General features: G+C 41.6%; 1 protein-coding gene across 1 annotated transcript in view; it reads left to right on the top strand.

Annotated features, from left to right (window-relative positions):
- The first annotated feature begins 14,880 nt into the window (after positions 1-14,880).
- Positions 14,881-27,729, top strand: part of BANK1 (B cell scaffold protein with ankyrin repeats 1) — a 175,375-nt gene continuing 162,526 nt past the window's right edge. Inside the window, exon 1 of the mRNA XM_083756506.1 lies at positions 14,881-15,053. Coding sequence (XP_083612632.1) covers positions 15,038-15,053 — 16 coding nt within the window. The 5' untranslated portion in view covers positions 14,881-15,037. The remainder of the gene's footprint in view (positions 15,054-27,729) is intronic.

The raw sequence follows: 27,729 nt of genomic DNA, 5'->3' as shown, positions 1-27,729 counted from the left end.
GCCCAGGGGTGGGGCGAGCTGCCCATAGGGGTAGGGCTCTCTGCGGGGCCTTCAGAGTCTGCCTGCCTCCTTCCACTCAGCTGCCCTGCAGCTGGGATTGGGGGGGGGGGAGGCAGCGGGTGGAGCCAGGAGAGAAGCGTTGCTCAGATGTGCTGCAGGCCCCGCGGTGAGTGCCGCCCGGCATTTTGTCACCCCCCCCTCAGTGGTGACACCCGGGGTGGTCTGCATCCACGGCACCCACCTTCCTCTGTCCCTGCTTGGTCCATACCCCTCTTGACTTTAAATCTCTGCTGGTAGGCATCTCCCCTTGCATGACTTATTGAGTAAAGTGAGCCAAGAGACCTGGTCCTATGGCCACAGTGACAGGGCTGCATCTCCCTGTGACATCACACTTCCAGTTGGATTGGGAACACCTGGCTCAAATGACTAAGGTATCTAGTACCTTTCACTGCAGTGCCTGGTTGCAATCTGGTTGGTATCAGTCCTGAGATACAGCCTAGGATTAGATCCCAGATGTTTCTCATAATTTATTCTGCTTTAAAACAAATGCTAATATTTTCAGAAAGCTTCCCCCACCAACCCACATTGCTGTGGTTTTTTTGGGGGTGGAGGCTTTGGTAAAATTGCAGCAGACATAAGTAAAGGTAAAGGGACCCCTGACCATTAGGTCCAGTCGTAACCGACTCTGGGGTTGCGGCGCTCATCTCGCTTTATTGGCCGAGGGAGCTGGCGTACAGCTTTTGGGTCATGTGGCCAGCATGACTAAGCTGCTTCTGGCTAACCAGAGCAGCGTACGGAAACACCATTTACCTTTCTGCTGGAGTGGTACCTATTTATCTACTTGCACTTTGACGTGCTTTCAAACTGCTAGGTTGGCAGGAGCAGGGACCGAGCAACGGGAGCTCACCCCGTCACAGGGATTCGAACCGCTGACCTTCTGATCGCCATGTCCTAGGCTCTGTGGTTTAATTCCTAATGTTCCTTCTCAAAAAATTGTTTGAGTTGCTGTTTGGAGAAATGATTTGGCCTTTCTCCTTTTTTTTGCTTTCCATAAATTGGTCATTTTCTTATGGCTATTTGAGCCTTCCTCAACTTGGTGCCCGCCCAATATTTTGGACGGCAATACATAGGCTGTCGGAGGCTTATGGGTGTTGCAGTCCAAAACATCAGGAAGGCACCAGGTTGTCAAAGTCTGGGTTACTGATTATGACACTGTCTTTTCTGATACAGTGGTACCTCTGGTTAAGAACTTAATTCGTTCCGGAGGTCCGTTCTTAACCTGAAACTGTTCTTAACCTGAGGTACCACTTTAGCTAATGGGGCCTCCTGCTCCTGCCGCGCCGCCGCCGCCGCCTGTTCTCATCCTATTTCTGGGTTAGTGGAGCCTGTAACCTGAAGCTTTTGTAACCCGAAGCGTTTGTAACCCAAGGTACCACTGTAATGTGTTCAGTGAGAAAATGGCCTTCTTATGGTACACACATACATTCTATCTACACTGTGAATTAGACATGACAACATTTTCATCGTCTCTGAAAGGCTGCTTAGAACTTACAATGCATGTGCTTTTGTAAAGGAGGAAACTCTTTAAAAGAAGTATTTCTTTTTTTAAAAAAAAACAAACCCAAACATAAAAGGAAACTGTGGCTGACTGGAGTTTGCAGGGTGTGCTTGCTTTGCAGCACATAGCTCTTTGATTTCACTTCACAAGCTGGACTGCCTAAAAGTAGCAGGCAATTTGGATAGTCTTCACCTGTTACACTCTTAAACATAAGAAATGACCCAGAGAACACCCATAGACCCCCCCCCCATCAAGCTCCATCTGCTTGAAGAGGGGCAGGAAAAGAGAAAATATACCTCATTTTAAATGAATATTTTCTAAACGATGCGGTTTGAAAGATTGCAGTATATAGGAAAAAGATGACTTGCAAAGGTTTATTTCACAGTCAATCCATTGCTTCAGATACCCTGTAAATACTTACCTGGCCAGACTATCCCTGGCCCATGAGATTAGGCTCTAAACCCTTGCTTTATTTCCTTTTTATAAGCTTTTATATTGTTGTGTTATTAGCTTTAGGTTGCATTTTTTTTATTGTACTTATATTGTTTGGTTTTATATCAGAGATTTTAAACCATTTAAGGCTTTTAAATGATTAAATGAATGTATTTATTTATTTACTTAGTAAACAGTGCTTGCATTTTAAACAAGCCCCCTTTCATCGAAATGCCAAAACCTAGTGTTCCTCACTGTTTCAAAGGGATCAAGGCATTCTCTTCGTGTTGAAATGCCGCCAGCAGTAATGCATAATATAGGGCTGGCTAGTGATCTTTCCCCACCCCAGCCCCACCCCCCACATCCCATTCTTGCCACTATAACATTTGCCGGAGTGGCCTAGATATCTGGGTTTATTTTGAGCACAGATGAAGATCTTTAGTTTTTAATTAATAATACATAGCTGTAGAATCTGAAAGGCTATCTATAATTCATATATCGGTATCTCAGAAGAAGTCATTCATACATTATATATTCAGACAAGGCGGGGGGAAATCCTCTCTTTTATTTCAAGTTATTCTTTTGAATAAGGAACCGATTACGGTTTTATCGCAGGCCCTCCCTAAATGTAGAGCAGATTGACCTCCAAGTTTCGCAGCTCTCGGTTGTGTCCACACAGGCATTACAAAACCAGCAAGAGCAGAAGTATATCGCAGCAAAAAAAAAAAAAATCCCTCGTCTGTGCTTGTAAGGCTCTCTGAACAACTTTCAAAAGGTTCCCTTCAAATGCACATGGGGCATGGAGAAGCTGTGCAGAGACAGGTGAGAAGAGTGAAAAATCAGAGCAGGGGTCGTTGGGGAACATTTTGCAGTCTAAGGGCTGAATTCCCTTCTGGGTGACCTTCTGAGGACCACATGGCAGTGGTTGGTAGGGTCAGGAGAAAAACTGGATCAAGGTTAGCTTGTGTACACGTTTACCTCACCCTCTCAATCCTCCATCCAGGCAAACAAGTGGTATTCTTAGAGTTTCAGGACACATTCCAGCCAGATAAAAGCACTTGGGTGTGAAGCAGGACCAGTGTCAGGGAACTGCCATCGGCTTAGGGGCGAGAGGGGAAAAGCTGGATGGATTACAGAGAGCCCCCAAAAATCGTGGGAAGCAGCACCTCCTCAGTGGAGGAGAGTAACCACGCCTCTAGTGGAGAGGAGATGCAGGGCTCGGAGGAGGCGAGGCAGTGCCAGGACACCTTGCATGAGCAAAGCGGGGAGGAGAGAGGTCCTCCATTACCCACGCCCTGCCTGCGCAGTAGGCTTCCACGCCGAGAGGGGAGGCACAGACTGGGCATCAAGAAACTATTCTGCTGGGGAAGGTTTAAGGAGTGCCCACTCTCAGATTCTGCCAGTGAATGAGCAAGACACAGAATAGAGGCGCTCTGCATTCCAAAGGTTTTTATCACCGATAAGAAAGCTTTAAAACAGACTATTGAAGCATATTGCCTGATTGCTCTTGAGCAACCAACCTATACCTCTTACAACCAGTGAGGTGTGTGGTCTTGGCCAAACAGCAAAGCCTGGAGAATCCAAATGGGGCAAACTAGCTATTGGGGAGGGGGAGAGAGAGAGAGACCCTCCACTTAAGGATAGAACTACATTACTAATGTCATGTACAGTTCGACCCTTTAAGGGAAGGAGTGTAGATCAGAAGCAGAGCACATATTTTGCAGCAACTCAGCCTATGTCTGGAAGAACCTTGGAAAGACTCCCATCTACAACCCTGGAGAGCCATTGGGGAATCAAAGCAGGCAATACTGGCCTAGAAAGATCTGTTATCTGACTCAATGCAAGGCAACTTCCTGCGCTTATTTAGAAGTACACAAGTTGTGAACAGGGTGAGGAGGAAACCCAGGCCAACAAAAGTAGTCTTAAAAGCAGCAGACTATCCCAAAAAGCAACAGTGTACAGACTGTCTCTTAGGCTGTTTCTCACCATCTAGCTGCAAAACCTCTTTCTCCTTTACCAGACATATTCAAAGTTGCTGAACTCTTTCAGACCCTACCAAAAAACCCACATGTGATATGTCCACCAGCTAGCTGCTTACCATCAACCTTCAAGGGCAATTTAGTAGCAACCAAGTTGAAACATGGTCACTTGGCACAACACAATAATATTCCCCCATATTACAACCCTGCTGAAAGACCTCCTGCTTAGTTTTCTCTGGGCAAGTAAATCCTTAGCGTATATCGTTGTATACCATAGCAGAAGTGACTTGATAGCATTTATGTTTTCACAATATTAATGCCTAAACCACAAAAAAGAAGAAGTGACAGCATTTGCTCACCTAGCGGGACATCTCACTTCTCTTTTCTTCCGCATCGCTGTTTCCTTGCAAATAGTTATGACTGTGTACCGTAAAAGGTTTTCACTGAAGTTGAAGACCATTGCTAACCACACATACAGTGAGAGATTCCATAATGTGCTGCTAGCAGGTCAGTCACCACACAGAGCAGTGCAGTCCCACACTCAGCAAGAAGAGCAAGACGAGGCCTACAGCAGTTGTCTCCTGACCCACGTACCACAACAGCAGCACACATTGATTTTTTTTTATAATAATTTTTATTGGTTTTCCAACACAAATAAGAAACAAAACAACACACTCACATAAACAAACGAAAACATATAAACATGTATAATTTCAAAAACGTTTTTTTCATAACCTTACTTCTCGGACTTCCCCTTACCTCCCTTTTTCTGCATCCTTGTTTTAAAATTTTTCAGCAACTATTCAGACCAATTAATTAATTACTTATTTTCTTTTTAAACTTCTTCTAACACTTAATCAGTTACAGCTGTAATTCTATATTTTCCTTTCCCCTGACATTTTAGCATTCTTCAATTTTACAACAATTTTTAAGATATACTTTAAATTTCTTCCAATCTTCTTCCACCGTCTCTTTTTCTTGGTCACGGATTCTGCCGGTCATCTCCGCTAGTCCCATATAGTCGATCACCTTTGTCTGCCATTCTTCCAGTGTGGGTAGTTCTTGTGTCTTCCAATACTTTGCTAAGAGGATCCTTGCTGCTGTGGTAGCATACATAAAAAACGTCCTATCCTTCTTTGATACCAATTGGCCGACCATGCCCAGGAGAAATGCCTCTGGTTTCTTATGAAAAGTACATTTAAGTACCTTCTTAATTTCATTATAAATCATTTCCCAGAAGGCTTTAATCTTCGGGCAGGTCCACCAAAGGTGGTAAAAGGTTCCTTCAGTTTCATTACATTTCCAGCATTTATTATTGGGCAAATGATAGATTTTTGCGAGCTTGGTTGGGGTCATGTACCACCTGTAAATCATTTTCATAATATTTTCTCTTAAGGCATTACATGCCGTAAATTTTATACCGGTGGTCCATAACTGTTCCCAGTCTGCAAACATAATGTCATGACCAATGTCTTGTGCCCACTTAATCATGACTGATTTAACTGTCTCATCCAATGTATTCCATTTCAACAGCAAGTCGTACATTCTTGATAAGTTCTTAGTATTGGGTTCTAACAGCTCTGTTTCTAGTTTTGATCTCTCCATCTGGAAGCCAATTTTCCTGTCTTGTTTGAACACCTCCATTATTTGATGATAATGAAGCCAATCTCGTACTTTAGACTTTATTTTCTCAAAACTCTGTAATTTAATTTTTCCACTCTCTCGCTCTAGGATTTCACAGTATTTTGGCCATTTGGATTCCATATTAGGTTTTTTCACTTCCTTGGCTTCTATTGGTGACAACCACCTAGGGATTTTATTTTCCAACAAATCCTTATATCGAATCCAAACACTATATAATGCTTTCCTGACAATATGGTTTTTAAATCCTTTGTGAATTTTTACCTTGTCATACCATATATATGCATGCCAACCGAATCTATTATCAAATCCTTCCAAAATGTCTGTATTCTCAAGAAGTAGCCAGTCTTTCAACCAGCAGAAAGCTGCCGATTCATAGTACAGTCTTAAGTCCGGCAGGGCAAACCCCCCTCTATCTTTTGCATCAGTTAATATCTTAAATTTTATTCTGGGCTTTTTGCCCTGCCAGACAAATTTAGATATATCTTTCTGCCACTTCTTGAAACAGTCCACTTTGTTCACAATCTGTAATGTCTGAAACAAAAATAGCATTCTAGGCAATACATTCATCTTAATTACAGCAATTCGACCTAACAAGGAAAGTTTCAAATTTGACCATATTTCTAGATCTTCTTTACCTCTGTCCAACATTTGTCATAGTTATCTTTAAATAAATTCACATTCTTAGATGTCATATTAATCCCCAAATATTTCACTTTTTTTGCCACCATTAATCCAGTTTCACTTTGAAACCTCTCTTTTTCATCATTTGTTAAGTTCTTCTCCAAGACTTTAGTTTTTTGCTTATTCAACTTGAATCCTGCTACCTGACCAAAAACTTGAATTAGTTCTAAAACTCTTTTCGTACTAGTGTCTGGCTGTTGTAAAGTCAATACTAGGTCATCTGCAAAGGCCCTCAGTTTATATTGTTTGGCTCCGACCTGAATTCCTTTAACCAGCTGGTCCCCCCCTAATCATATTTAACAATACCTCCAAGACGGATATAAAAAGTAGTGGGGATATTGGGCACCCCTGTCGTGTCCCTTTTTCTATGGGAAATTCTTCGGTAACCACATTATTTACAATTAACTTTGCTTTTTGTTCAGAATATATTGCACCTATACCGTTTTCAAACCTTTGGCCTACCCCCATCCCATGGAGATTCTTCTTCATAAAACTCCAAGAAATATTATCAAAGGCTTTCTCCGCATCCACAAATATAAGTACCGCCTTCGTATTAATATTAACTTCTAACAATTCTATAATGTCAATCATGTTTCTTACATTATCTGACATATGTCTCCCTGGGAGAAAGCCAGCCTGGTCCTTATGAATCTCCTCCACCAACACCTTCTTTAGTCTCTTTGCCAAAATGTCAGCAAATATTTTGTAATCCACATTAAGTAATGATATAGGGCGGTAGTTCTTAATCTGATTCTTTTCAGTCTCAGTTTTTGGTATAAGTGTAATGAATGCTTCTTTCCACGATTCAGGCGCCTTTTCCCCCTCTAAAATTTCATTGCAGACCTCCTTCAATGGTTGTACTAACTATTCTTTCAAAGCTTTGTAGTATCTGGAGGTCAATCCATCTGGTCCTGGAGATTTCCCTAATTGCATATTTTGAATGGCACCCTCTATTTCTTGTTCAGTTATTTTCTCATTCAAAATCATTATACTCTGTTGCGAAATTTTTTTGTAATCCATATTTCTTAAGGAAATCATCTATTTCTCCTTCATTCTCCGGTCCTCTTGCGTATAATCTTCTGAAATAACTCTGAAAACAATTACTGATCTCATTTGGTTTATGAATGTTCCTTCCTTCCACCTCCAAACTTGTGACTGTGTTCAATTTCTGTCTCTTCTTCAATTGCCATGCTAGAAGTGTCCCACATTTGTCTGCTGATTCAAATGTCCTTTGTCTCATTTGCTTAATTTTCCATTCAATCTCTTGATTCATCAGTTCCATATATTGCATCTGGTAGAACTTGATTTCTCTCAAAATCTCATGAGACTTTGGTTTTGACCTCAATTTCCTTTCTCCTTCTTTCATCTTTTCCAGTATCTTGTCCTTCTTTTCATTTTGTTTCTTCCTCTTTAAAGAGTTCTGTTGTATTAGGAAACCTCGCATCACGGCTTTACTTGCGTCCCAAATTATTCTTTTTTCAACATCTGTCTTCAGGTTTATCTCAAAGTAATCTTTTAAAGTTTTTTGGGCCTTTTTGTAGATCTCCTCATCTCTAAATAGGGTGTCATTCATTCTCCATCTAAAGGAACCAGCTGTTGTTAGTTTCATCTCCATTTTTACGGCATTATGGTCGGAGCAAGTTTTTGGGCAGATTTCTACTTTTTTTATCTTTGAAGCCATCCCACTAGTAATCCAGATTTGGTCAATTCTTGTCCATGTCATTTTTGCTTCAGAGAAAAAGGTTCCCTCTCTCTCAAGAGGGTTCCTCGTTCTCCAAATATCAATCAAGTCCATATTTTCAGTCATTTCGAAGAAAGTCTTTGGTAATCTCCCATCCTTAGAGACCACCTGTCTTTGTGCTTTGTCCATGTTTGTGGAGACCACGCCATTCATATCTCCCATCAAGATTACATTACGATCCAGATAGTCCATTAATATCTCATGCAACTTCTTAAAAAAATCTGCCTTCCCTTCATTTGGTGCATAAATTCCAACTGTCAGAAATTTTTCTCCTTGGACTTGTATTTCGATTGCCAAAAATCTTCCTTGCTCATCTTTAAAGATCAACTTTGGGGCCAACTTCTCCTTCGCATAGATCACCACTCCTCTTTTCTCAACTTTATCTGACGAAATAAATTCCTGTCCTAATCTTTTGTTTATAAGTAATTTTCTATGTGCCCTAGTCACATGGGTTTCTTGTAAACAAATTAAGTCCAAATGTTCTCTTTTTAAAATATGAAATACTTCACGCCTTTTTCTGGGAAGGTTCAAACCATTACAGTTCCAACTTAGAAATTGCAGAGACATCTTGTTTAGTTGATTACTCTCCAGGTGCTCCCTGCGGCTGTTCTTCCTCAGTCGGTGGTTTAAGTCCAAATGTTAGATTCAAAATATCTGCTTCTGGAGTCGATTCCACCACTTCCTTATAAAGGTCCTCCTCGTTTCCTTCCAGGAATTGTTCTTTATCTTGCACTGTTCTTATTTTTACTTTCTTCCCTTTGTAGTTGAAAGACAAACCTTGTGGAAACTCCCACCTGAAAGGTGTCTTGTTCTTTTTCAGCAGGTAAACCAGGTCCTTATAGTGAGTTCTTGCCTCCAAGATGTATTTAGGGATGTCCTTGTAAATTTGAACAAAAGCGTCTTCAATCTCAAGAGTTCTTTGATAATGCAAATTTAATATTCTGTCCCTTTCCTCTTTGGATCTTAAGGTTATCAGGCAATCCCTTGGATTCTTCCTGTTTTATCTCCTACCCAATCTGAAGGCAGCTGTTATCTTAAATTCTTCTTCCTCTTGGTTTACCTGCCAAAATTCTGAAAATTCTTTGGTGAGAAAGTCCACCAAGCTGTCCTTTTCACTCTCTGGGACCAGTCTTAATCTCAAATTTCTCTCTTTCCTCTGCATCTCCCACAAAGACAAGGCCGCCTCATGTTGATCCAACTGTTTACAGACTGGTACTAATTTTTCCTGTGTAGTTTCTGCAGTAGCTTTAGCTTCCTCAGCAATCTTTCGAGTTGTAGCATTTTCTTCAATCAGTTTATTTATAGTTTCTGTATTTGATGTGATACTTTTAGTATTTAGGTCTAATTTTGTTGACAGTTCTGTCAACTGTCTGGTATTTTCCGTGCTCTGCTTTGTCAAAGCTTCTAAAGATTCATTTATTTTAAGTAATGCTTGTGTCACTGGATCCATCAGTATGTTTGTCCCTTTTTCCTGCCCAGCTGCTCCTGTTGGCAGTGTACTAGATATTGAGCCCCTTTTCTTTTGTGTAGCTTTGACTTTAGATCTTGTTATTATCTCTTCTACTGGGCCACTCATGTCCCAAGGTCGTTCCCACAGGAGCAGCTTTAAATGGAAAAATCCACTGACTTGTTTTTTTTTTAAAGTCTGTATTGCAACTGTTTCCCCTCAGCCCTCTAGAGGGAGTAATTCAATGTATCCAATAGGCAAAAAAAGCAGAAAAACAAGAAATCCCCAAAGAGAGAGATTTTTTAGCAACAATCTTCCAATATATCCAAATTGTCAATTTGTAACTTCAGTAAAGTCCCAAACTTGTCACAAATAAAGTCCCAACTTTGTAACCAATCTTATCTGACAGCTCACAGTCTCTGTGCCTTGCTCAGGCAGTCCGTTCCCAGAAATTAAAACGGCAGAAAACTTTTCTTCCCTTTACTTTTTCCATGCAGGTTAAGCCAAATTCACTTCACTCCCCCCTTGCTCCTGCTTGCTAGGGGGAAATTCAAGTTCAATATCGAGGCTAAACAGTTCAAATTTATTTTTCCTTCAATTGCAGCTTTTGTAGTTTCGTTGCTTTAGCTATCATGCAGTCCGGGGAAGGCAGACTTCCTTTATTTTGTACCTTTCCCGTTTTCGGCCAAATTTTCAGCAAAGTTTTGACAGTCCCAGTAAGCTTTCCAATCCTACTTACGGGTGTTCCGTTTCAGTTCCAAATTTCAGGAAGGAATCGGCGCCCTCCACCTATGGTGACGCGGCTTCACTTCACGGGCTGGGTAGCGACTCTCAGCACCGCGCGCACCCCCGATGCCACTCCGGAGCCTTTAAAAAGGCTCCTTTACAGTAAGGGGGCACTTTTTGGTGCCCGCCAAGTCTCCTTGTTCACAGGCTTCCGCGCCTGTGATTTTAGTGGTCCCCGCTTCGCCGTAGCGGTCAGACCCGAACTCGTGAAGCAGTCCTCCTCCGGAGCTCGAAGGGAGGACCGCCACTAAGCGCTGGCGCCGACCGGAAGTCAGCAGCACACATTAATTAGGCTGGAAAGGAGGCAGAGGTGTTTCAGCTTATTAGTATGTAAGAATCAATAGGTTCAAAGAGGCCTGACAAGAATTCAAGAGTCAAATATAGATTAGTGTCAAGACATTCGATACGGCTTCCTTGACTTCTTTGAGTATTCTGAGATGTTTGGAACTTCTGCTTATCTGAGGTAAACTGATGCACAACCACAGAAAATATTATCCTGCACACCCTTTGTTTCTTTAGGCCAGTCCTAAAATTAGGCAGAGTGAGAAAGGGAAAGGGGTCCTTCCTCAGAGGGAAGCATTCTGGCAGAGGAGGCATGGGAAAATGTCTGTGTCACCATCACTACTTTTCCTGGGTGGTTAGTCATTCTTAAAAATTTACAGTTACTTTAAGTAACTTTTTTTTAAAAAAGGTAGCACCATGTGAGTGGGGCCAGTCACCTGGGTTCTTCCCATACAGTGATTGCCCAGCCAGGATCATGGAAAACAAGAGTAGAGGATGGCCATGCCTATGTGATAGTTTCTCAAAAAGATTTCAGCAGCATTGTGGATGAAAGCACAGAAAATATCAATTCCCACACTACTGTTGTAGTGGGCACCACCACTGTTTAGAATGGGAGTGAAATCTACTTTGAATTAGGAGCCCAGTACTCCCTACTTTAAGTAAGAGAGGGAGATGGGGCATTTTCTCAGATTTTCAGGGATAAAAAAGAGTTCCATGATTTGTTTCTGTCTGTAAGTGTCTTTACTTGCTAAGAGGAACCTCCCTCAGTCTCTAGCCAGACAAACCAAATGAAAGAAAGAAAAAGTTAACATTCTGGATCGACACAATTGCTTTACCTGCAAGTGGAGGCATCATGTCTTATCTTTCTTTGTTCTGCCTGATCAATGAATAGTTCGCATTCCCCTGGTCCACTTCAAGTCTATGTAGCTGTCAAAGCAACATCTTGACTTTTACTCATATGACAGGTTTGGGCACGTTGATGAGGGCTTCCCAGTTGCCATAACCTTTGCTTCCTTCCCTAAGGTCATTCACAGAATACGATATATGTTTTTGCTGTGCGAGCTGTACAAGATTATTGGGCTCTCAAGCATGCCACTTATGCTATGTATGTATTTAAGGTCAGAAGAGACCACAGAAATATTTATTTATGGCAACTCTCTACAGGAAGATTGCAACATTTCCTTACTTTTCCACATCCTCAGTGCAGAAGAGATAAAAACAAGAGGTTGGTTTGCTTACTTAAATTTTCTCACAGTCTATTTTTAATCTTGTTTTGGGATCCTTGAATAGCCCCAAAGTCATGTTTTGTTGGTGGCTCTCTATTTATTTCTGCAAAGTGCCATGCTTGCTGATGGCATATAGGCCATCACGTGGACTAATTAGGCCTAATTAGTGTAATGCCTTGGTAGGATGGATGGATATGAAGAAGCATGAAGCTTGAAGAATAGGCTGGCGTTCTTAACATGGGAGATCACAGGCAGGATTTAATCTCTGGCCCAAAGAGAGAAACTCAAAAAACCCAGCCAGAACAGCAAACAACCTTTTCAGCAGCAGTAGGTCAGAGTGGGTCATGCAGTATACAGTATATCCTACTGACTGCTTCTAAGGTCAAGCCTGCATACTACTATAAGCAACCAGGAAACTATGTTGCTACCAATATCTCATCTTCCTTGGTTCCCCTTGACTCCCCCCCCCCCAACTGGACCAGAGTTTGTCCTGACAGCAAGCAGAATAATTTGCTACATTTTGCATATGGTGGTCAGAAAGGTATAACTGGCAGCAACTATTACTGGCACTTGTCCCACTCTGCAAGCACAGTGAATTATACCCTGGAAGGATCTTAATTCATGGTGATCTACATGTGGCTTTCTATTTGTGTCTTCCATGCAGAAATGTTTTGTGCTAAGCAGCAGCAGCTTTCAGTTTGGCCCTAGCAGCTAATGGCAAACAAAAATGCTGGAATGCAGCCAATTCAACCAACCCCACCCACCCAATATGCCAGCATCTATTTTATAGGTAACCTCTGCCCTCTCACTTCTGGCGCTCTCTCCCTAACTTAAGTTCACACCAAAAGGTGTGGTAGAATCAGCAGGGGATGGCATGGTGTGGTTACGCTGCCCACCTGGCCTCTACCTGGCTGAGTTGATGCTTCATACTGGGGCAGAAAGGAGGAGTGCAGTGGCAGCGCAGTCAGCAGACTGCAAACACGCTGCTCCTGCCATTACGATTGCACCATGTCGACCACCATACCTTTCTTCAACCTGCTTTGGTGCAATGTGTCAGCCGGATGAAGGTCAGGTGAGTGGCAACACCTGACCACACCATCCACTGCTTGGAAAGATCACATGCCCTCGGAGTTCCCTGCTCTCACCAGGGAGCACCCATTACTCCTCATGATAGCCCTCATAACAAAAACAACAATAGCGGGTAGCACTCTGTTTTGCTAGTTTTCCAAATATTCAGCCCAAGTCTGAAATGCCTATTTGTGTTTAAGGGGAATCACATGATCATAACAAGAGAGGAACTGAACTAGGCTTCAAGGAATGAACTATAGAGTTGATAACCATGTTATGTAACAATCTAATTATTATATGCAGTGGATTCCTGTCATCTTCTAATTCTATCATAATTCTCCTGAAAGAAACTCTTTTGTCTGTCTGGTGTGATCTATTCCTTATACACCTAGCTTGCCTCTAACTAATGATTTTGGATTCCCCACTCCCTGCGCAGTTGCTCCGTACTTTTTCAACCGTTGATTTTTAGTTCCATTCCCTGCTAGCATGGAAAAACAAAACCTAAAGCAAATTGAGAGAACAAATGCGCAATCCTAAGAAGGTGTTGGGAACCTGTTGCCCTCCCATCAACCCAACAAGCATGGCCAAATGGCCTGGGATTGTGGTAATTGTAGTTCAGCAACAGCTGGAGCATCAAAGGTTCCCGACACCTGCTTAAAAGGAAGCAAGGTCCGCTGAACTCAGTGGGACTTACTGCTAAGCGACATTTAGGACTGGGCTACAGAGGCACAGTTCGCTGTAAAATTGGATCAATTCAGCTGCAAACCCAAAGGCCTAAAACTTCAGGGTCTCCAATCATGCAGTCAGTAGCTACCTACCTACAGTCTGCCTGGCAGTTGGCTTCATTCACACATCGCACTGGACATAATATTCCAAGGGCAATTGCACTATAGTTTTGTACAATGGCATTCTGATATTGGCAGCAGTTTTATTCTCAGATCCTTTCTTAATGAAACCACTTAATTCTTAGCACATATAAAATGTAAGGAGGAGGTCTTGCTTCATGTATATATATGTAGGAGCAAGACCTGCAGTAGTCCATTGCCTGATCCCTCCTCACACAGTGCATCTTTAACCCATTGTTGATAATGCCTGGTAGTGTCTCTTTTAGGTTTTCAGGCCATTTCCATCCCTACCTGGAGATAATAGGGACTGAACCTGGATAAAAAAGCAGATGCGCTACCAGTGATCCAGGGCCCTTCCCCAATACAGAAGCAATATGCTTCCTAGAAGCTGACTTCTTAAGCGTGTATCTCCTCTATTCCCATTTCAACATAGTGAATTAATATAAGGCATAATAGCCCGGAGGTGCTAAATCATTATGATTTTGAACACCTTCTAAGGCAGAGCATTAAAATTGCATGGCTGAGATAAAGATCCTTTTCTACAGGAGGGAAGACGTCCAAAGTCCCATTCAGACTTTGTGCTCTTTAAAACATTTTGAATAATGCAACATGTTGAATTTCAGGGATTAATGAAACCCGTAACCTGTAACCTAGATGATGATGACATTAGCCTTCACTGACCTTGTGCCCTGTAGATGTTTTGGTCTATAGCTTCCATCATCCTTGAGCACTAGCCATGCTGACTGGGGCTGATGGAAGTTGTTGTTGGCATCTGTCTATCTGTCTCGAGAGACAATGGAGTGCAACTCCAGGGGTGAAGGCAAACCGCTGTGTTAACAGCACCAGAGTGACCTCCTCAGGGTGCAAGCCTGTGTGCGTGGAGGTCCTGGGCTGTCCAGGCAACAAGATCCCCCTCTCGTTCTCTTTGAAGTGGTCCAAAGGAAAGCAGAACAATACATTTGGCACCAACTTGGCCGTAGGATTTGCTGAAAAGAGGCGTACAATGTGCCATCCAACTGCCAGCAATGATGGTTATCACAAATACACACATTTGTACATCCTTGATATGGGCGTTGGGAGGAAGCCCAACAAACCAACAGTGTGTGAGGCTCTCTGAAGAGTGATTCACTTCTGCAGTGAAGCAAACTTCCCCTTGAGGAGTCAGTAAGTGAAGCACCGGTTGATAGGAGCTGCATCAGTTCAGCTTCTGTACCCTGTACTTAGTGGAGAAACCTCATAGCAAGCCTTTCCAGGCATCTTCTTTGGCAGAACTGCTCTGGGTCTGCTTCTGCCTCCACCTGCTCTTCAGAGAGGGAGGGATAAGGTCTCACCCACCACGGGGACAACGATGGCTGCCAATTCAGGTGGGTGCTGCTGCTAGTGCAATATAAGCCTATGCATTGAGATGGAGGGGAGGCAATGTTTACTAGGAAGTACATCCCATTGAATTCAGTGGTACTTGATTCCAATAAAATCTTTTTCAGATACTATTATTCTTCATGGTTTCTAGGAATAGATATATTTATCAATTTCCATTCCCTCCATTTCTAATTCTCCCAATCTCAGATTCGGTTATCTACATTTATGCAGCAATTTGTGAATTTTGCTTATGAAAATTCACCAGCATTTTTGTGTGAATTTCTTCCAATCAACACATACACAATTTCACCTGATATAAAGCATTTTTAAATATTAGTTTTACTAATGTATGCATTTATGTGCACTCTTTAAACTAGTTTTATGCATTTATGCATTTTTGTACACATTATGTGGCTGGAGAACAGCAGTGCAAATTTCAAAGCATGACAGTGTTTGGTTGGCATCTTGTTTCAGAAAGTGTGAATTAAGTTCCCCTTTAAATGTGAACTTAAATGTGAACTTAATCAAATTTCTCCTCCATCCCTAAGTATCTGAACCTCACTCCATGGTGGGGTGGGGTGTGGGGAGAGGACGCTCCTCTGGACTTTCCAGTAAGGAAAATGGTGATGGAGATACTACCCTTGCTGGTACTTTTCCCGGGAAAATCAGAGGCTCGCTATGTCAGGTTCCTACTGGAAGACTGGACAAATGCTAGAACATTAGCAGTGGCAAAGTTTTTATCGGTGGTTGCAAGAACAAATGATCCTTATATTCTAAACAAAATGCTTGTTTAACCTGGAGGTAGGCTGTATGAGTTGTGTATTGTTTTGTAATGATTTGTTGGGTCTCTGGACAGTAATAAAGATTGATTGATTGATTGATTGATTGATGGTGATAAAGGCATTATATTAATGCTGTTTAGAGGTATAATTTGGCTTCCTGAGAGCTACCGGCTGCCCCTACTATATGTGCCCAACCTAGAAATACAAGAGGTGTCAAGGTGCAGTTGGGAAATAAATAAATCGCTGACCCTTCATCCATCACTCCAATCTCATAGTGGTCCTCCAAAGAAAATGCACTGGTGACGATGACATTAAAGACAGAAGTTGGAAGAGAAAGGACAAAAAAGGGACAGCTGTGATGCCAAGAGATAATAACCTCTGCCAGATATTTTCCAATACTGTAGTCCTTTTCTGGTTTGCACATTTTCTTGGCAGTTTAAACATATGTATTTAAAGATGTATTCTTAAGAGAAAACACACACACACACTTAAATACATATTAAAACACACTTAAAAAAGGTATTTTGAGTTCTTTTTCAAAATGGCAGATTGTTGTGGCTATGGAAGGAATGAAAAGATGGGTGAAAATTTTGAAAATGACACAGGTAGGAAACAGATTCATCCATCACCAGTCAATTCAGAGTACTTGAAGAAATACAAATATTTTCCACTTTCTTGACACTATGAGTGCAATAATGAATGGAAGTGAATTGGACAGAGATGATTAAGGTGCTGATGTTAAGCTGGGATTTGGCCGATTTGCTGGCTCCTCAGACACTTAGTGAATAGTTCTGACAGGATCCATTTTGCCTATTTAGTGCTCTCTGTGCACCACAGAGCAGTCTTCACAAACTGGTCTCCTCTCGATATTTTTGACTACAACTCCCAGCAGCCCTAGCCAGCATACTGTGCTGGCTGGGGCAGATGGGAGTCATTGTCCAAAACTTCTAGAGGGCACTAAGTTTTTGCTGAAGGCTTCCATAGAGGTTGTGGCAACAGCTAAATAGATCTTCCTTTCCCAGGGTTTTTGAAAAACCTAAGGCCAAAGAGACCTCACACCTGCATTAGACAGTGCTAGATTGTTAGCAGTAAGCCATCTCTTTCCCTTCTTTGCTCTGGAGGTGAAATGGTGTCTTGGACACCTGGAATAAATATTGATGGTACACACTCAACTTTTGTGATTGTTGTTTGCTTTGAACTTTTTTGTGTTGCATTTTAAATGGTTGACATTTGCTCTGGGTGGGTAAGACAGGTTAATAATAATAATATCACCCATGTATCCATTTTGACTGTGCGACAATAAACATTGCAAGGCAGTCTTGCGTACAAGCACCCCAAAGTACAATTATCACAGTGTTCCACATTTTCAAAACCACAATTCAGGACATAGTAATTTGCATTCTTACTAAATGTGAATCCTTTCAGTTTCAAAAATGTTCATGTGATGTACCTTTTCAGTGACACTGTAGCCACAAGGGAACTGCTTTCCCATAAGCAGCTCTTCTGCTGTACAAGTATGATATTTTAAAAACTGAGTCATGTGGCGGAGGCCAATTATTTGGATATTCTCCATAGAAAAAGAATCTCCATCATTCTGTAATTAGCAATTCTGTTCCATATCCGGTAGCCTGTAGGTTCAGCCCACACAGTCAATAAGATCCAGATTCCAATAGTCAATTGGGCTCCTGGAGAGACGACAGAGCATTAGGCTCCAAGGCAGAGGCCTGCCCAGGGGCATAGGAAGGGGTGTGTGGAGGTGTGGTTCGCCCCGGGTGCCACCCTGACGGGGGTGACAAAATGGCCGGCAGCACTGACTGCAGGGCCTGTAGCGCACACGAGCCACACATCTCAGAACCCACGGGTTCCGCGCTGTCCGCTGGCTGCCCCCCCAGCTGTAGGGCGGTTGAGGCCCCACAGCGCACCCCATCCTGTCCCTCCCTAAGGGTGCCCATAGGGATGGCACGGGGCATGTGGCACCGATAAGGAAGGCACAGGCTGTGCCATCCCTATGGGCACTGCCGCCCGCCCCTGGGTATGCCACCTCAGGTGCCCGAGAGGCTTCCTCCGCCACTTGGCCTGCCACTTTTTGAAAGAGGTGGAGCCTGAGAGCAGGTTCTCAATGTCAAAGCATCAAAGACTTTAGTCTGGTCTGAAGCATTACCAGAGCAAGTTGCTCACTGGCAGATCTCCTTGCTGTTCTGTGCCCACTGCACTCTTCTTCAAGAACTGAAGAGGCTAGGATCACATTTTAAGGGCTCTCGAATGAAGCTCAAGGGCAACTTTTTGAAATGTGAAAGTGACACTTGCCCTGTGCTTTTTGACTGTCCCTCAAGCACCCACTTTAAATTGGAGATATACATTCCTTGGCTTTTAGTTGGAGTTATTTACTGATCATGCTTCAGACATTTAACTTTAAAACCCTCTCCATAAGCCTCAGAATGATAGGGCAGGCAACGTTGTCCTTGGCTTTGTGCCAGGCCATTGTCCCAAGAATTTGGCTCTTTGGCTCCTTTATCAACAGGGATCCTTGAAAGTTATCTGGAGTGAAGTCATCAGAATTAACCTTTCAGCAAAAGAGTTATAACAGAAGGCTTTTAAAAGAGAATACTTTCATTAAGTAGGCAGTCTCTAAGGACAAATGGCTATAATGTTTCCTTAAACTAAATGAATATAACTGGCATTAATGAATAACAGTGTGACTTTAACCTAAAGTGAGTATTATTGCACATTTATAGTGCAGAAGAATGAGTTATTTGTCCCCGGGCTGAGTCTGTCCAGTCCAGCCACCAGACTCGAAATAGGCAATCATCACATGAATGCAAAACACAGTTGCCTTTCTCACTTACTTCTAAGGCTGAGACAACGTCTCTTTAAAAACTGTGTGGGAAAGGCCTCATTGCCTATGATTGGGATGGGCACACTCGTTTCTCTTCATAGCTTTTGAGGATTTTTGAACGCTTCGAAAACCTGGGAAACCCTGCCATTAATCAGAGGCAATATATTCAGATAAGTTCTCAATACCTTCAAGAAATGCATGCAAGGGCTCATGGGATTGCACAAGCTAAGCCTGTCCCTCCAGGTACTATGGTCATCCTCTTCTTGCCACACATTTGCCACATGTGAGGGGGGACTCTGTGTAGAGGTGTCCCAACGTGTGTTTGTAGAATTCTTGCCCATAAGAAATCTAAGATCTGCCCTGATGTATCAAAACATGCATAGAGCTCCTTCTGATGCATGCTAAATGTGACACTGGCAGGGCCCATGATCCCCTCATATCTTTGGGGAAGCCTTTGAAACCCCCTACATGACAATGATGTCCCCATGACATCCTTTTCCATTTCTATAAAAAACAATGGCTTCTCTCTAGTCTGGAGCAAATTTGCTGGAGCAAATTTCATCCAGTATTTTTTTATTACATGTTGCAATTATGAGAACGTGTCAAATTAAAGATTTCCTGTACTGATAGCTTTCCTAAGGATAAGTAACACACAGTCCCATACTCTGCATATTTATTTTATGCAAATGTAAATGTTCAAAAAGACAATGGCAAGGCTTGGGATTGATGAAAATGTTGATTTTGTTTTCTTTCAATTCGTTATTTTTTCAATCTTATATTATTCACTCCTCCACATTTCCACATCAGTGCAATTTATTTACTTACTAACAAAGTCCTCACGAAAATTTGTCAATATTTTTGTGTGAATTTCTCCTACTACATGCATTTTGCTATTTCTCCTATTATACACTATAATGCAGTTTTGTATGTTATTTTCACTAATATATGCATTATTATAGCATATTATAGTATATCTGTTTGGGTACATGAAATCTGCAGAAGTTTTAGCTGGAGAACTGCACTGCAAAATTTGGATGTGTGAATTTTGAAAGACAGCTGTGTATCAGAAAAATGTGGATTTTATAAATTCACCTTCAACTGTGAAGTGAATCAAATCCTCACCACTATCCCTAGTAGAGGGCATCTGGTTTGGAAACACTAGTGGTTCAGCCATAGGGCTATTTTGCACTTGGCTGTGTGGTACATGGACCCCAGGGACCTAGTAAATAAGCAAAGGAGATCCTGAAAGCCTGAAGTCTGCCCATGCCTGGAGTATAGGATTGTAGCCTAACAATGCAATCCTATACATGGATTGCATACTCAATAGCAAGTCCTGGTTCATTCAATTGTCTCTGTAATTTTGGTACAACTGAATGTGCTCTGTAAATAAATCCAAAGCATACATAATGACTCATCTTTTATGACATCCATCTTCAGTTCACATGAGAGGCAATGACAGAATACTTCACTAATGGTTATGCCACACTTGAGTTACTGCTTCTCACCACCTTCATGAAGATAAATGTCATAATCCAACAGCCAGACATCAGACTTACCTTGTTTTGTATTGTTTTTCAACCTAGAAACATAGTCACAATTTTTAAAAGTCGGTAATTAAAATTCAGATGCTTAACTGTTTTAATCTGCATCTTGAAACAGAAGTCCAGAGTGTTTAGCATGCCCTGAATCAGGGATAGGAAATAACTCAGGATGCTAACTTTTGGAATGCTGCATAAGTGGAGAACCATGACTCTCCAGACATTGCTGGACTATGATTCCCATCATCCCTATCCACTGATGAGGCTGATGGGAGTTGTAGTAAAAAAATGTCACTCCCATTCATGTAGCTGCATAGCTCCATTGTTGCTCCCATCCTGGTCTGGGTACAGCTAGAAACTGTGGCTCATCCTCATTGTGTACTTGCATAACACAAAAGGAACATTAGACCTTTAGCAAGGTGTGTGCAAGATGTGGGCTATACTTTCCCTGCAATCTGGCCCATTGTATGGAAGGGAGCGAGCACACACTACTCCTCCCTTTTCACCCAATGCACCAACTCTGCCTTTGCATTTCCAAACATGGAAATGGAGTGTTCAAATGCCACCTGCACTGTGCCAACACAGAGATGAAAATCTCACGGCTGATTTCCAAGCAGCCATTTTCTCCTAGGTGATTCCTATGTGAATCCTAGGCGATTCAGACATTCCGTTCCCACAGGTACACCTGGGGATGGTGGCAGCAGACATGGACCGTTGGATGGGCTGTGTACACCTTCTCCACTCCATCAAGTGGACCAGAAATGAGATGTATTCTCCGTTCTGGCTCTATGTAAAACTGGAGTTAGAATGAAACATATGCTATTTACACACTTGCTTTGACCAGATTCCAAGAATTACGCAGGCATTGGAAACAGCTATGTGGAAACAGGAACTACAACTCAACTGTATGAACTCAGCCATTTCTATGTAGCACTGGAGATCAGATGCACACTCCTGTGTCTGCAAAAACTGCCCTAGTTATCTGAATGGAAGTCACTGACTTAAACCTGTACCTGTTCAAAGTTCTGAAGAGGGCTCCTTTCAGATTTACCATTTGAAGTCTGCAGTGTTTACTGTATCATGCAAGGCACAAGTGATTTTTCTTTTTAAAAAGTTGTGAATTAGAAAACAAAATAATAACACAATAAAACAAAATAAAATTATGCTCTCTTGTGAGAATAATAAACCCAGTTTCAAAATGGTTGTGCATTAATAACGGAAAGAATATGGAAATGTGTGAGAAATTCTTACTTTACTTCAAACACTGCACATTTTATCTTAGGACTTCTGTGTTCTGTGTCATTCTAATCTCAAAAGGAAGGTCAATTCCTGTGGGTTGGTGTGTGTGTGTGTGTGTGTGTGTGTGTGTGTGTGTGTGGAGGGAGAGATAGAGATGTCGCCATCCTCCAACTTTCTGTGTTACTGGAAGTAGGAAACACAATGCATGCTTTTAAATTAGCCCTATTAGAAATATATTGTTTGAGATGCCTGAGGATGGAAATGCCCCAACATCTTTAGTTCTCTGATCACAGACTGATTTGAAATCTTTTATCAGTGCTTATTAAGAGTCACAATTTACTGCTTTGATTTTCTGTAGATTACCTGTCTGGGTGTAATGAATAGATATGTTCATTATATGGCTGAGTTCCAGAGAATGACCTCAATAATGCACTCGAGAAACAACATTAGTTATCAAATAGCCTTCTAAAATTGATCTCATCAAAAAAATCATTTAAATTAGAAGTTTAGTATTCTGAGATACAATTAAACTACTATATACCTTAGAGAGTTACAATTTCCAGAGCTCTCAGGGAAGAGGGATTGATTGTTAAACCACTCAGAGAACTGTAGCTCTGTGACAATAGGAGTTTCTTAAGAATGCTCGTTGTGAAATATTTTAATTATGTTTGCTCATTGTAATTTCCTAGAACCTAAGTCTGATGTCAGGAAAGATCTGATACAAGACAAGATTTAGAATTCATAATCATAAATGCAAATATTCTCCTTAAAATTCACAAGCAATAATGTCGTGCTTCCAATAATTGTACAATTATCCCCTTTCTATGTGCTTCATCTTAGAAAATCCAGTGGTTTCACTGCATGAATAGCTGACTCTAAAATAGTTCCACATATGTCAGACCCTCTAAGTGTTTTCCAGGGACGTCCCTGATTTAGAGAAGCTGTTCCAGTTTCTGATTTGCTCCTGGAATGTCATGCTTTTCGTTAGGATGTCTCTGTTTTCATCAGAGAAATGTTGGAATTATCCAACACGCCCCTCCCCCCAAGCTGTACGAAGGCAATCCTATATAAGGAAGTTTTTAAAAATGTTTAATGTTTTATTATGTGGCTGGGGAAACCCAACCAGATGGGCAGTGTATAAGCAATAAAATATTAAAATAAGAATTATGTTTTTATATGTGTTGGAAGCTGCCCAGAATGGCTGGGGCAACCCAGTAAGATGCATGTGAGGTATAAATAGTAAAATTATCATTATGGAAAGGGATGTCCCTATTTTCATTGGAGAAATGTTGGAGGTTATGATATGCAAAGAGGATTTTAATTAACCAGCTGCTACAGTGTTTGCTAAGGAGCAACTCTTGGTCTGTTAAACTCTTAATGACTTGTTGTCATGGTGGGAATGGATTGGGATAGTCAGATTCAATCCCTAAGTTGTTCACAATTTCATCTCTAAAACCAGACTAATCATTTGCCCCCCCCAAGTCATAATTATGTAATAAAAAAGAAGCTAGCTGTTTAAAATTAAGACACAACCAATAAAAGAAACAAAAAAAAGTCTCAAAGAAAATAGGGCTTCCAATGCTATCTCTAAGTGTCAGAGTTTGAATTGTTCTCTTGTAGCTGCTTTCAGAAAATTTGTCTTGGTTTCAAGCTTTCATGACAGAAAAATAAAAAAAGTCGTGTCAGTGGTTCAGGTGGTGGAAACGATAATTATAACAAATGTTTGTTTGCTGATTTACTCAAACCGAGGTTCTGGCCCACTGTCTCTAATAAAAAACTCCAGTTAAATTTCATACTTGCTTTCTGCATTTGTAGCTCTGTAATCTTATTGCTGAAGGCTTTCAACCAGTTCTGTTCACAGATCAAGATTAACCAATTTTAGAAAGACTGAATCTAATTTTTACTAGAATTCATCAGCTGCAACTCGAAATGACTGAAGTGGGGCAATATATTTTCTGTGGAAGCATTCAAGGCAGCTGCTATATATGTTAGCTTTTAAATAATATTCTTTTCTGCTAAGAGTACATTCAGTAGAGTTTAGATAAGTTTATGCATTTGCTTCATTTATTGCTGATTTTTCAGACTAACTATAGTATAAATCAATCATCCAATCTTTTCCATCTACTTCACCCCCGAGACAATAAATTCCCGAAAGTGATAGTGATAGGGTTGTATGCATGTTGCATAATGTGCCACACCAGTGAGTTTCTGTACTGGGGCTACTCATGCTTTGCATTTACATTTTGCATTTACAGGATGTGGCTGAAGTCCCTTCAAAAGTATTTACAAATGTGGAACAACATAGATAAATTAAAGCCCAGGAACACTGCTCAAATGCATCACTGGGCAATGACAAGAATTTATATTGGTAGAGGTGGTTTTCAGTCAAGATGAGAAAATGACAAAAGCAAGCTAGGACGGATACCAAAGCATAAACAAAGATTCTTTCTTACCTGGAAAAAAATGTGACTAGTGGCAAGTTCATTATCAGCATTTCCCAGTAACCTTCATGATTCAAGCAGAAGCCAGAAAACAATTAGAACCCAGCAAAGATAAACCAGAAGAGTACCTAAATAAGTACAATGTTTCCTGTTAAGATGATTAAAATCAATCAGAAGGTGAGCATTACCTGGAACAGGTCTAGGAACTAAAGTTTGCAACAGCCTGTGCTAACTTCAGTTGTATCACTGTGGCCAGAAGAAATAAACCACTTAGTATCTTACAATCCAGAATTTACTATCTAGAAGTTACCAGTTTCTCTTCCCTTTCTTTCCACTGACTCTATATATCTCAATGACTGAGCCACTCTGCTTCCATCCAGATTCTGTGCTGCCATCTTAAGCAAGTTGTTTTTCATACAGCCAAAAATATATCTACTATAACTACATTTCAGTATACAATTGTACTGATGAGCCACACTTAGCAAGCCACAATAAATGGAATACTGATCTGAAATATCCCTGGATGCCTCATGGTGTTATTTTTGTTTTTCTCTGAACTGAATATACAGAAAGGACACTACAGTGGTAGTAGCAATGGCGGCTGGTGCCCATTGGGACTATAGAGGTAGAATGCAGGGAAACCAGCAGCAGATGAAGCCAGAGCCAATGACAGGCAGAACCAATTAATTCAAGTTTTGTCCCCATCCTCCCTGCTGTGTCCTACAAGGGGCAACACAGAGACTAAGGGAGATGAGGAAATTGACAGCCAATGCCACATCTTGAATAGCTTGGAAGAAAGAAGGCAGATAGTTGGATGCTGTCTGGAGGCAGGCAGAGGTTGGTGGGCTGTGACACATTTGCCCTAATAGATCAGTCTCTACTGGGTAGTAGTGGTACATGTGTGGTTATATCATTTGTATTTGTGCTTTGCTATGTTCATTTAAAGCATCCAAACTGTGCGGGAAAACTCAGGAACCAAGAAGACCAAAACTTCAATAAAGAATGAGGAAAATTTATAATTTACTTGAGAGACCACTGTAAGCAGATGAAAACATTAGCAGGATTGTAATAACACTTGTGATGCAGAAAATATTGTGTACAAAATGGAGAGATATAAAATTTGGATGATGAAATAATATGCAGTTGAAAAGGCTCATAACAGGACACAGGGAGGGGTAGGTGGGGAGTCTAGAGATTCGGAGGAATCTCTAAATATGGATATGTATTTTGTATTGTAACTCTACACTTGTAAAACCAAATAAGAACTAATTCTTTAATAATAATAATAATAATAATAATAATAATAAAGCATCCAAACTGTGGACTGCTTCCCTGCTGCTGGCTGTTCTCTACTGCTCTGCTCCTACTTGCATGAGATGGTTTGCCTCTATGTGTGCATGCACACAGCTTTGGACCTAATTTGACCTAATATTTGACCTTAACTTTCATAGGCTGTGGTCGAGAGAGACGTTGTTAGCATACACCAGAAGTTGAGCAATGATAGTGTTGAGCGTCCCTGTTTGGGATTTCCACACTTTAGCAGCTGCCACAGAGAAAGCCTTCTCCTGAATTGCAATTTGTTGCACTTCTGAGGGTGGTGGAACTACCAAGAGAGCCCCTAAATCAGGATGGAGGCAGTCTTTCAGCTATTTGGAGCCTAAGGCATTTAGGATGTTAAACACCAATGTGAGCACCTTGAACTGGCCCTGGTCCTAATCTGGCTCACCCATCCACTGGGCACTAGTTACAACAGCAGTTACAACAGCAGCAACAGCAGCAATGCAAAACACATTGTGGGATGAACATCCCTCGTTCGGGCCAATCTCAAGTCCCACTTGATGGACGTGTGCCATTGGTGCTGGGATGCAATCATAGTGGCAGTGAGCTAAGTCAGTATCACTTTCATAAGATTAGCCTCTGCAACTCTCTTTCTGCCTTTAGCATGTCAGAAATTTTTCTTCTCATTGCACTGCCATCCTCTGTTTAAAGGAAAATAGTGGCTTAATAAACAAAATCAAACCAAGCAGGAGACCTAATTCTGAAAGGTGTTAACAACTTCATCTAGAATTCATCTAGACCTGCCCTTCCCTCTCATTGGCTACATTACGAAGCAGGGAGAGAGTAGTCCTCAAGACTAGCCTTCTGGTTGTACTTAAATTTTGATTTAATTTAATCAGGGAAGAGTTTGCAGTTTTCATTATCATTCTTGTGCAGATCTAACAGGAAAGTTTCTGCAAGTGTGGAAAATCAAATCAAATAGGGAGATGTCTGCCTTTATATGCAATTTGATCTTCCAAAAGTAATTAACTGATGGAAGAAATTGATATGGTCAAGCCAACACCTATTAAAAGTTTATTATTTTAATGTAAATGGGTAGGGATTAAGATCCATGGCAGAAATCATGGAATCGCATGAAACATTGAAGGTCGAAATAGCTCAGTCAGTAGAGCATGAGATGCTAAATCTCAAAGTTGTGTGTTTGAGCCCCATGTTGGGCAGAAGATTCCTGCATTGCGGAGGGTTGGACTAGATGACCCTTGTCATCCCTTCCAACTCTACTATTCTGTGATTCTGCCTACATGTTATATAAAATGAATAGTGTGCGAACATGGTGCCAGAGCTTTAAAATATTGAATGTGAATGTTCCAAGGCAATTTAAATGGAGCTTTCACACTGTTAAACATAACGATGGACTTACTAGATAGATAGATAGATAGATAGATTCTTTATTGTCATTACACAAGTGCAACATTGCACAAGTGCAACGAAATTGGATGCCATCCCTTAAAAACAACAAAAGCAACACAACAACAACAACCGAACAAACCACATTCCAGCCACACCCACACCCACACCCATCAAACTCCCAGGTCACACTATCGAGTTACTGCATTTAAGAAGGCCACAGCTCTTGGATAGAAACTATTTTTCAGTCTATTTGTCCTTGACTTGATGTTTCTGTATCTCCTGCCAGAAGGCAGTAGTACAAACAGACTGTGTCCCGGGTGAGATGCATCCTGCAGGATATTGTTTGCTTTCCTAAGACAACGGGAACCGTACAGTTCTTCCAAAGATGGGAGGGGATGACCAATAATCCTTTGGGCTGTGGTTATGACCTTCTGGAGCACCTTCCTCTTCCTAGCTGTACAGCTGGAGAACCAGGCACAAATACAGTATGTGAGAATGCTCTCTATGGAGCCTCGGTAGAAGGACACCAGCAGTCTCTCACTCAGATTGTTCTTCTTTAAAAGTCTGAGGAAATAAATTCTCTGCTGGGCCTTCTTCACCAGAGCAGTGGTATTTGCGCTCCAAGTCATGCCCTGATCGATAGTCACTCCCAAAAACCTGAATTCCGCCACCCTCTCCACCCGTTCCCCGTTGATATACAAGGGCTGAATGTCCGCCTTTTTTTTCCTGTAATCCACCACCAATTCCTTGGTCTTAGTCGTATTAAGAGCCAGATTGTTCTCTCCACACCAAGCACAAAGCCGCTCCACCTCGTCCCGATAGGCGGACTCATCCCCTCCTGAAATGAGCCCCACCACCGTAGTGTCATCAGCAAACTTGATGATTTTGTTGCTGGAATAAATGGCTGTACAATCATACGTATAGAGAGTATAGAGCAGGGGACTCAACACACAACCCTGTGGTGAGCCGGTGTTAAGGCTAAGGGCTGTGGACATATGTGACCCTACTCTAACCCTCTGAGAACGTTCTGACAAAAAGTCCAAAACCCAGAGACAGGTGGAGTTGGAGAGTCCAATCGCCTCTAGCTTGGACACCAGTCTATGGGGGAGGATAGTGTTAAAAGCAGAGCTAAAATCCACAAACAGCAGCCTCACATA

Source organism: Podarcis gaigeae (assembly GCF_964106915.1).
Source record: "Podarcis gaigeae genome assembly, chromosome: 9".
Classification (NCBI taxonomy): domain Eukaryota; kingdom Metazoa; phylum Chordata; class Lepidosauria; order Squamata; family Lacertidae; genus Podarcis; species Podarcis gaigeae.
Note: the sequence above shows the minus strand (reverse complement) of the source record. Positions and strands in the feature narration are given on the sequence as shown.